General features: G+C 37.4%; 1 protein-coding gene across 1 annotated transcript in view; it reads right to left on the bottom strand.

Annotated features, from left to right (window-relative positions):
* The window catches only part of DHX15 (DEAH-box helicase 15), a 53,040-nt gene that overhangs the window by 29,586 nt on the left and 11,421 nt on the right, over window positions 1-12,033 (bottom strand). Inside the window, exon 3 of the mRNA XM_043438296.1 lies at window positions 10,953-11,146. Coding sequence (XP_043294231.1) covers window positions 10,953-11,146 — 194 coding nt within the window. The remainder of the gene's footprint in view (window positions 1-10,952; window positions 11,147-12,033) is intronic.

Raw genomic sequence — 12,033 nt, 5'->3', positions numbered from 1 at the left:
ATATAATTTTGAAGTTTTATTGATGGACTAGTAACCAAAATTTCCCAGGACAGCCAAACTCTACATTTTACTAGGTATCCTATTATCCACAATGTTTCTCTGTCTTGGGAAAATAAGCTTACAAAGTCATCAGTATCATCTAGGAACTTGCTAGAAATACAGGACTGGCCTCACTTGGGATCTACTTGATCAAAAAATTTGCATAGATAGCAACCTGTGTTTGCTTTCACATTTTCACATTTTGATGCTTGCTAAACTACAGGAAAGTGTTAGTCACTCAGTCGTGACACTTTGTGACCCCATGAACTACAGCACACCAGGCTCTCCCATCCATGGATTTCTCTAGGCAAGGATACTGGAGTGGGTAGCCATTCCCTTCTCCAGGGGACCTTCCTGACCCCCAGGTATCCAACCCGAGTCTCCTGCACTGCAGGCAGATTCTTTACCATCTGACTTATTACTGTTTGTTTTATATTTAGACTACAGAAATGAAGTTAGACAAAAAGCAAATTCAAGCAATTTTTTATTCAAATTCAAAATGGGTTGTAGAGCTGCAAAGACAACTTGCAACATCAACAATGTGTTTCACCCAGGAACCGCTGAAGAACGCATAGTGCAGTAGCGGTTCAAGTAGTTTTGCAAAGGAGACAAAGCCTTGATGACGAGGAGCACGGGGGCTGGCCATCGGAAATTGATAACGACCAAATGAGAGTAATCACTGAAGATGATCCTCTCATAACTAGATGAGAAGCTGTCGAAGAACTCAACTATGACCATTCTATGGTCGTTCAGCATTTGAAGCAAACTGGAAAGGTTTGCTGAAAACGCTCGGTAAATGGGTACCTCATGAGCTGACCACAAATCAAAAAAACTGTCGTTCTGAAGTGTTGTCTTCTCTTATTCTATGCAACAACAGCAAACCATTTCTCAATCATTTGCAATGTGCGACAAAAAGTGGATTTTATACTACAACCACCAAAGACTAGCTCAGTGGTTAGACCAAGAAGCAGCTCCAAATCACTTCCCAAAGCCAAATTTGTACCAAAAAAGTTCACGGCCACTGTTTGGTCTCTGCCCATCTGATCCACTACAGCCTTCTGAATCCTGACGATACCATTACGTCTGAGAAGTATGCTTGGCAACTCAATAAGATGCACTGAAAACTGCAATGCCTGCAATCATTAGTCAACAGAAAAGGCCCAATTCTTTGCCACAACGTTCGACTGCAGTTGCACAACCAACACTTCAAAAGTCAAACAAATTGGTCTATGAAGTCTTGTCTCATCCGCCATACTCACCTGACTTCTCACCAACCAACCAGCACTTCAAGCATCTTGACAACTTTTTGCAGGGAAAATGCTCCCACAACCAGCAAGGAGGCAAAAAGTGCTTTCCAAGAGTTGAAGCATGGATTTTTTTTTTTACACTACAGGAATAAACAAAGTTACTCCTTGTAGGCAAAAATTTATTAATAAAGATGTGTTTGAGCCTAGTTGCAGTGATTTAAAATTCACTGTCTAAAACTGCAATGGTATTTAAAAAATTATTATTTTTTCCACTCATGATCTTTTAAATTGAAGTATAGTCAATTTAGGGCTTCCCTAGGAGCTCATCGTTTCATGACAAATAGATGTGGAAACAGTGGAAACAGCGGCTGACTTCATTTCTGGGGGGGGCTCCAAAATCACTGCAGATGGTGATTGCAGCCAAGAAATTAAAAGATGCTTACTCCTTGGAAGGAAAGTTATCACCAACCTAGACAGCATATTAAAAAGCAGAGACGTTACTTTCCAACAAAGGTCTGTCTGGTCAAGGCTATCTATGGTTTTTCCAGTAGTCATGTATGGATGTGAGAGTTGGACTATAAAGAAAGCTGAGCACCAAAGAATTCATGCTTTTGAATTGTGGTGTTGGAGAAGACTCTTGAGAGTCCCTTAGACAGTAAGGAGATCCAACCAGTCCATCCTAAAGGAAATCAGTCCTGGGTATTCACTGGAAGGACTGATGTTGAAGCTGAAGCTCCAATACTTTGGCCACCTGATGCAAAGAGCTGACTCATTTGAAAAGCCCCTGATGTTGGGAAAGATTGAAGGCAGAAGGAGAAGGGGATGACAGAGGATGAGATGGTTAGATGGTATCACCGACTCAACGGACATGAGTTTGGGTAAACTCCGGGAGCTGGTGATAGACAGGGAGGCCTGGTGTGCTGCAGTTCATGGGGTTGTAAAGAGTCAGACACGATTGAGCGACTGAACTGAAGGAGCTCAGATGGTAAAATCATCCACGTGCATTGAAGGAGACCCAGGTTCAATCCCTGGATCGGGAAGATCTCCTGAAGAAGGAAATAGTTTCCCACTCCAGTATTCTTGCCTGGAGAATTTCATACACAGAGGAGCCTGGTGAGCTACAGTCCATGGGATCGCAAAGAGTCAGACACGAGTGAGCGACTGACAGACACATAGCTGATTTACAATGTTATGCTTATTCTGCTGCACAGTAAAGTGATTCACTTATATATACTTTTAAAATATATATTCTCCATTATGGTTTACCATAGGATATTGAATATAGTTCTCTGTGCTATACAGTAGGACCTTGTTTATGATACGCATTTTAAAACAGCACCATCAAAATGACTGTCAACCAGGTAGCAATGTCTGGAAAGCTGAGAAAAGCATCTTAGATTCCAAAAAGAAATACAAATGGCTCCTAAGTACATGTAAAGATGCTAAATTTCATATAAAAGAAATGCAAATTAAAATCATAATGAGATCTCACTTTTTAACTTACAATATAGACAAAGATAAAAAGGGTCCACAACAAAGTGTTGGCAAGGCCACTGAAACAGATACTCACTTGCTCATCCCTTAGTCAGAGTAGCTAAAACATGGCAACAGCTAATAAAACTCCAACACACCCTCTGACCCAACCAGTTTCATTTTTAAGAAACTCATTTCACAGATATATTCACCTGAACATGTGTGAAAAAATGTGTGTACAAGATTATAAGACAATACTAAGGATACCAACTGATTTTAATAAAACAAACTGTAAATTCTGTCCACCTAAGGAATTAAACTATGCAGCCATTAAAACAAATGAAGCAACTTTACACTGTTGTAGAACAATCTCCAGGAAAAATATAAGTGAAATTAGCAGCCATATGTCTTGAACCAGCCCTACTATTAAAGCTGAAGTTTAATATGTTCTGAAAATCCTAGTTATGAGCTGCTATTCCACTCCTGTTAGGATTTTGGTTACCTTTCAAAGTATAGGCTTTATTCTGGCATGACTAAACATGCAGATAAATCAAAACTGTTTCTAGAGGATCCAAAATTTGCTCAGCATGACCAAAAGAAATTCCTGATATCTATTTCACAGAACTAGTACAACCCAAGTAATTAGATTTACTACCTTACAAATATTTACACATAAATAATTCTATGGAGCTGAAGAATGAGGATAGAGAAGAATTAACAACATACACAGTGGTTAAGGACATATCCTTTTTGCAAGACAAACCTTGGTGAAGTCCCTGCTTTCTTACTGGAACTTTCTTAAACAAGTTCAACTTCTTCTAACGCTCCATTTGAAAAATGAGAATACAATAGCTATCATTCAAATTAAATAAAAACAACATATAATAAACCACTTAAGTGCACCAACTGCCCAGCACTTGGTAAGTATTCAATACAGTAGAACTGTACACTACACTCTTAACTAACCTTCACCTAATGAATGAATCCTTGGGAAAATCAATTTTACTCTACAACCATATTAGAATATAGCCACACTTCTGCCCCTACCAACTGGGCCAACACAATCGTATATTACACAATGATAACCTTTTAGGGCAGAAAAGAGAGTTGTATGTACATATCCTAAGTCATATGCTTTAGAAAAGCTTGAAAAAGATAAATCACATACAAAAAACCATCAAATGTGAGGTAACTATAGAGGAGTGAAAGGGGAATTCCAGAAGACTGAACTCTTAAAACTCCAGAAAAGCAACACCTGTGTATTTAGAAAGTGTCTCAGTTTAATCTCACTTTAAGAACTAGACATTTACTAAGTAATGGAACTACAAAGGGCCCACATTCAAGGAAATGGTGTTGGTTCTACATTAACAGATTGATAATGTGTAAGTTTTAGGTTAAAATAAAATGCTTAAAGTTCACATAAAATTTCTATTTACCATTAAGTTTTTAGACGAATCCACTACAATCCAGTCAAGTGACGTCTCTATTAAAGAAAAGCTACCCACAGTAAAGCACCTACACAAACAGGTTTGTGTGTGGTAATTTCTTCAAACTTATAATGGATCAAGACTTCTGAAAGAGACCATGACCACAAGTAGTACTTAATGCAATTTTCTACATGTAACTTATTTTTGTTTAAAGCCCCTATCAAGCTCCTATCAGCAGAATACTTCTCTGAATGACAACAGTAAGGAACAGACAAATGACAAGGCTAAAACAGCTTGCATTTATCAGGTGGCTCAGACGGTAAAGAATCTGCATGTCACGTGGGAGACCTGGGTTCGATCCCTGGATTGGGAAGATCCCTAAAGAACGGAATGGCAATCCACTCCAGTATTCTTTTGCCTGGAGAATCTCATGGACAGAGCCTGGGGGACTACAGTCCATGGGATCACAAAGAGCTGGACACGACTGAGCAACTAACACAGCTCTTTCAAGTGATCTGGCTATTCCCAGACTCATGTCTAACTTACACAGCTCACATACAACCCCCTAGCGCAATCTAGGTTTACACCACTGTGTAGAAAAATACAGGTGGCAGCATCCAATGACTCGGAGGCGTAAGAAACTGCTGTGTTCTGACAGCAAAGACATCACATTATCAAATAATGGTGAGTAAGAGTGAAATCAATTATTCAGCTTTTTCTTTCAATGTCCAATATCTGTTTAATGGGCTATTAAGTTGTTAGAACATAAATTCTTATTAGAATTTTGAGTTATTTCTCTAGGCCTAGAGTGCCATGAGAAACTCCTGACAGTAAGCATGCTATAAACCAAAGCAGCATGAGAATGTCTACTCTACTTAAAATCCAACTTATCCACGTAGTTAACTTGCCTATTTGGTCTCTCCATCCTTCTCAGCTCAAATGAAGTACTTCCTCTTCTGTGAAATCATCTACACAATTCATGTGACATTCAAACTACCTTAACTGCTTCATAGCATACGTCCTCTATCAAGTCAGAGAAGAGTCAACGACACTGACATAGTTCCTTAATATACATAATGCTCCTTTCATTTGTAAAGGGATAAAGATTTATACAGGTTGAAGTCTGACATTCTCAGCAAAAGCATTACCCAGAATGAGTAACACTAATCTAACTATAACCACAACACTATATGCAGCATCATATTGGTTACAATGAGAACAAACTACTACTAGATGTAAACAGTCACATGGAAAGGTACCATATAGTACTCTGAATAATTTGGAATCTAAAATGTTTTAATGCAATTCTAATACTTAAAAAAAGCCAAACAGAAAACATCACATCTTATTTATCAAATACATAGCCAGGGACGGAGGAGCCTCGTGGGCTGCCGTCTATGGGGTCGCACAGTCGGACATGACTGAAGCGACTTAGCAGCAGCAGTTATTAACTTACATGCTGAAGATCAGCAGCCTAAGCATACAGCTTTATTTTGGCGGCAAACAGCCAAAATACATTTGGTATGTTTCAGAGTTAGAGATCTAATCAAGCAAAAGAAACACTTAAGAAACTATCGAGAAATAAGGAAACGATATGGCAACCCACTCTACTACCCTTGCCTGGAAAATCCCATGGACGGAGGAGCCTGGCAGGCTACGGTTCACGGGGTTGCAAAGAGTTGGACACGACTAAGCCACTGAGCACACGAGGAAACTACATTGTTTTTTTAGAACACATTGCTCATCCCTCACATGTCCATACCTTCTGAAGGAAATGATCTCTTGTCTTTACAACAGAATTTACAGAAAGCTAGGATGGACATGCATGTTCTGAGTATTTTCTTAAAAGATGTTGGCACTACAAACAAAGAGAGACTTCTCCAACCAATCCCTTGCTAGTGCTTTAAACACTGTGTTTACACAAAGGTCAAATGTAATATTGTATGCAGACCTTTAGGAAACCAAGTTAGTTTTGTATGAATTAAAAGTCAACAGAATTTTTTCTACGGTGACAACAGTGATTTTTTTAGTTTCTATAACAGGAACTGCTGAAGTGGTAAATAACCACATTTATTCTTTACATCTACTCCTTTCTGAAGATGCAGTAAAACTACCTTTCCCTAATTCAGAGATACACTTGAATTAGAACAAAGCCCACCATACAACAGATGCTCGATAAATTAGTTTATAATTGATGTTTATATAATCAATAATCTCTAAAGACCAGATTTGCTTCCACATCTTACCTTCAGCCCTAAAAGAATATTTAGATTCATTCATTCATTTCATATTGACAAGTAATATCAATGTTTAATTCAAGCTAAACCCCCCAAATTGTAGTTCAAATACTGTATTAAAAGGGACTTTATTAAATTAGCTTTTTAAGTCCATTTTAAATTAACCAGGTTAGCTGGTTAATTAAAATACAATAATTTCTCACAGTGAAAATCTACCACCACCATCAGCAGCAGCAAGAGAAGAAATGTTGACTTAGCACTTGCTGTGTTACAGGTAACATTCTAAGGGACACACACAAATTACATATTTGATCTGAGAACAATCCTAAAATGTAGCTGTTATTGTCAGCTCCATCTTCTGAAAAAGCAGTAAGCTCAAGGAGGTTAATTAATGTGGACAAAATCACAGCCAGTAAGTGGCAGAACCAGGACACAACTAGGCACTATGATCCTAGAGTCTGTGCTCTACAATCTATTTCCTTTTGATTCTTTTCTCAAGTTTTTAGAACAAGACTGCCTTGTTAGAAATCCACTCTGGAAACTCTAAGTAGTCATGCAGCTGGTCCTTCAGTTTCCTGAGGTCCCAAAGAATCTGCTATGGCAATGGCTGGTAAATCCTCCCCAAGTAGCAACCTTAGAGGTTCTGTTATACTGGGCTCTTATATTTGTTATGTACTTTTAGATTCTCTTTCATCTTCTCACCTCGACTGCCTTTTGGAAATTAAAAAATTCCCCAAGTTTCTGAACCATGCTCTCTGAAATAGTACTTCTTTAGCTGGTTTGTTCAAAACATCTCTCCCTCAGGTTTTACAAAGGGTTTATCACATCTTAAAACCCAGGCTGTTTATTTCCCTCACCACTCAATTAGATTTAGACTATGTCCTATCTTAATTATTCCTGATTTTCCAGCAGCTTGTCCTTAAGTTATATAAAAGATAAACATCTCAAGATGCTTATCTACTCTTACAGAGCTAACATCATGTATCCTCCAAGAAAGAGCTGCAACACTTTCTGCTTCATACACACACACATTATCCCAGACTGAGTTCTTAGCCTTCTGACAAATTCCAAAACTGAAATGAAACTGATACTCAAAATCAAACGATTCAAAATAAAAGGCAAATTACATACATCAAATCAACCTATCACTGTACCTTCTCCGCCAAGGCAAGTTTAAACAATCAGGGAAAATGTCCTTCTGTGAAAACTCTACCCTTTCCACAATTATGTTCACTGGTAGTCTACATTGTAGTGACTAATTTTCACACTCCTCTGCTGCCCCTTCCATGTCATATTTAAAAAAAAAAAAAAAAAAAGGATTCATGCACAAGTATACAGATACAAACTCCCTTCCCAATGGGTTTATGTTCCAATCAGGTTAAGAAAAAGAATCAAACCAATCTTTGATTACCCATACTGTCTATACAGTCCTGAACCATCTCAAAACTGATCTGCCTTAGAAATGCTGACTCACACAAATCAGTGTAAGTAACATGAAGACTATAGTGGCTTCAAGCAAAAAGTATGCTTTTTTTTTCCCTTCAGAAAAAAAGGGTTTTAAAAAATGATGTTCCATGTGCCTAAAAAGTCTGTACCCCTACTGCTACTCCTGGCAAACCATTACTTTTACTTCAGTTCTTGACCGAAATTCTGCCTTCTCTTTTCCAGCCTCAAGTGAATTCTCAAATCATGCTTTCAAATACACTCCAAAATTCTTTCAGAGCGTAATCACAATTTGAAATTTTATATTTACTGTGTATTTGCTTTATGTTGACGGGGCCAGTTTTAGTTTTACTACTATACCTAGCACTGCCCAACACACAGAAGGTACTCTGTTATTAGCTGACTGAATAAATAACTAAGCATCACTTGCCTAAGTTAAAGTTACTAGGTTCCCTCAGTATTACTATCTCTCAGTAATTCTGTAGTTTGAGGAAACAACAAAAAGGAAGCATATCACCTAAAATAGTGAAATTAGCTACCAAAATAATAATGTAAATATTAAATATTTTAAATACCTCATTGAGGTACCCCCCCCCACCCCACCAATAACTTCCATTCCAAGATGGCTAAAGGAACATACACACAAAAGATGGGAGCAGGCAAACACACAACGAATTATAAAAACCTGTTAGCAGTGGTGGTTTTGAAAAGTAACTTGCCTACTGGGACTGGATAGCTGTTTAAGGCTAGTCTAACACAGTGTGCACAAATTTACACTAGATCCAATCCTCTCAATAGAGCAATATTAAGACCTAGAATGTAGACACATATGTGTCCCAAACACTGAAGAAACTATCTTTGGACCATTAGCTGTATAAAGATGAAGCTAAAGTAGTCTCAAACAAATTAATTAGTAAACCAGTATTTACGTAGTGCACACAATACATCAGGAAGGACATGGTTAAATTCTCGGCTCCTCAAACAGAATCTTTATGAGTTAGTCCTCTTTACCATCCTTCGGTGGTGAAAATTAAAGGCTTCTTCTGGCTACAAAGTAGATCCATAGGCATTTTATATTACACATGAGAACAGTTAATGGAGGGCTCAAATAGTTGTCTGATGTATTCACTCTTCCTACCCAATTAACTATGTAACTAATTCTCATTAAGTTTTAGCTATTTTGAACATCTGGGTTCTCAAGAAAGGAGTTGATAAATGACTTCACAAAATATATCTAGGGATTCATAAGACATTGCACTTAATAAAGCACTTCCATTAGTTAAAACTACCACTTACTCCATACTAATACGATGTGTTATCACTTAAAGACAATACTAGGTTAACTTCTAGCTCTTCAGAAGATTCCAGGAGAAATTCCCATAAGCTTACCCTATAAGAATTAAGGTTTCTTTTTAAATTTAAATAAAGCCCCTAGAAACCATTCCATAGAAAACATCACAGTGCCAAAGATAGAGCTCTCAAATCTGTTGTCATTCATTTCCTATTAACTGAACCAAAATCTTTCAGAAGCATGTGTCTTTTGAAAGCCTACCACTTTCTACTATAAACATTTACACATTTTGCCCTAACATTGCATGTAACTTTCTCATCTCCCAATTCCTAAATTCTGCTCTCCCTGCTCAACCATGGCTTACTTTTAAAAAAAAAAAAAAAGAAAGAAAAATTCAACGCACAGTAAATCAAATGTCATGTTATTGTTTCTCCTAAAGGTGAGCAAAATCTGCACTTTATTATCCTCAATTCCTTGACATTATCTAATCGTAAAGTAATAAAAAATAAGTTCAGATTTTATGTAACACTTTTGTCAATTATACTGTATTTACAACTGATAAACACCATGACTGTCACTAAAGATTTATTCAAAAAAGATTAAGGTTTAAGTCAAAAACACACCTCATAAAGTCATAAAGACAAGCTGACTGAAGTAAACACTTAAGTTCAATTGCTATTAATTGAAACTAATTAATAAAGCAATTATTTGGAAATCATAATAAAACAATAAATCAAAGAAATTAGAAGAAACTGAGATGGAATTTGAAAGGTAACAAGGTTTTGATTATGGAAAAAAATAGCAGTTACATTTAGAGAAATCTTATTTTTGAGACAGATGCACTGAAGTATTTACAGATCAAAAGTATATGATGCCTAGGATCTGCTTCGTATTTTGGGGGACACAGAAATGGGTTGAGATATGGACGAAACAAGATGAGTCAACTTTGAAGATGCAAGACAAATAAATATGAGTTCATTACAGCATTATTCTACTTTTACACACATTTGAAGTTTTCTGTAAAATACACAGCTTCCCCTGTAACACTGTATGTACCTTTGCCATCAAAGACTCCTATCACTGTCTGCGTAACATCTCACCCACCACTGTCTTTTAAAAACAACCTCAGGGAGAAGACGGTATCAAGACAAAGAACTCATTTTAAAAAAACAAATGAACTATCATACACATACACACAGAATGAACAAAAGATTTTCAAAACAATTACCATCAGGCAACAAACATCACACTACTTATGCTGAATGCAAGTGTGAAAAGTATCAGAAAGAAGCTCAATATGGTTGTCAATCATATTAGAAAGAAGCTCAATACGGTGTAACGAAGAGGTTTTGGGGAGACTCTAATAAGAGTATATTACAAGAGATTGCTCCTTTTAGTGCAAAACACATCCATGGTAACACCTGTGTAATTAGTATTAAAAGCCCTCTACCCCAAATAAATCATATCCCTTCCCACACATCCTTCTTTCTAAAAACATTTTTCCTCTAAGATATATCATCTACCTGTCATATTTAAATGATACACTTCACCTAAGATATAGCACCAAGTAACTAAAATCTGACCTGTGAACTTCACTGTCGACTGAACAGCTATATATATTACTAATAAAAAAAAAAGAATCCATATTAAAAGTCATCTAGTAAGCATAAGAAGGTTTAATCTGGGTTATTCTAAATCTGGATAACCTGAGACTCCACTAGCAATGTCTGTTATCTGGTGGCAGAAAACTAAAAGCAGAGGGGAAAGAGTGTCCATTTTTAAAGACAGTACTTACTTAAGAATGGTTTTTGCACTACTGCAGTCTTCAAATCGAATGGAGTAACCAACTTCCTGGCCCAACATCACATCCATTTCATCAGCAACTCTCTGAGCCACACTCATTGCAGCCACTCTCCTGGGTTGGGTACAGGCAACTCCTCTTTTGGGTCCTGGTAATGATCGCATGTACTCCACACACCACTGTGGAATCTATCAAATAATTTCACATTTAAATTAATTCTACTCTGCCTACACATTGAGTATGTTTAACATGAAGTGTTTTATCTCATTCTAATAATATAAGACAAAATTCAATTCAGGCACACCACAATTATTTACGACTCAAACTTGGAACAGCATGAGCCCTCCGAGGCGGGGAAGGTCCCAGAGAACAAGGCTCTGATGGAAACCACACCTCAGTGAGCCAGGTACACTCAGCTGAATGTGCTGGATGGGGTCAACGTTCCACCACCAAGTGTTTTTCTATACATGGGGGGGAAAAGTCAACTTAAGAAAATTCTAAGTTTATAACAAATGTTAGTTCCCAAAAATATTCTAAGAAACCTTTAACTTAAATTCTTAAACAATTTAAGTTACAAAGTAATGCACACAAAAGTAGAAATCATATCTATTTGTAGTTATAAAGCTGTATCTTTCAATTCAATTCAAATTTGTTATGTTAGGGATTTCCCTGGCAGCCCAGAGGTTAAGACTCCACTCTTCCAATGCAGGGAGCACAGGCTCTACTCCTGGGTGGGGAACTAAGATCCTACATGCTGCACGCATTCAAAATGTTAAAAAGAAAAAAAAAGCTAAGTCAAGAGAATCTAACTCCTATCCTTTTCCCCTCAGAAGTACACACAACGGTAACATCCTAAAGGTTAATTTTAGGAAGATCTTAAAAGTTAACTGTCAATCTCAAACTCAACAGAACCTAGAGAAGTAACAACAGCACTTCCCTGAAGGAGTGCAATGAAGGGTACAGAAGGGGCGGGGGGAGACCAACAAGTATAAGTAGCTGGTTGTTGCCATGATGACAGTGCATTTCCTGGCTGTTTCATCATCAACAGAAGCTCAGAGATCCTCTAATTTAATGG

The sequence above is a fragment of the Cervus canadensis genome, chromosome 19 (genome assembly GCF_019320065.1).
Source record: "Cervus canadensis isolate Bull #8, Minnesota chromosome 19, ASM1932006v1, whole genome shotgun sequence".
In the NCBI taxonomy this organism is placed as follows: Eukaryota; Metazoa; Chordata; class Mammalia; order Artiodactyla; family Cervidae; genus Cervus; species Cervus canadensis.
The sequence above is the reverse complement of the archived record's forward strand: the minus strand, read 5'-3'. Positions and strand labels throughout refer to the sequence as shown.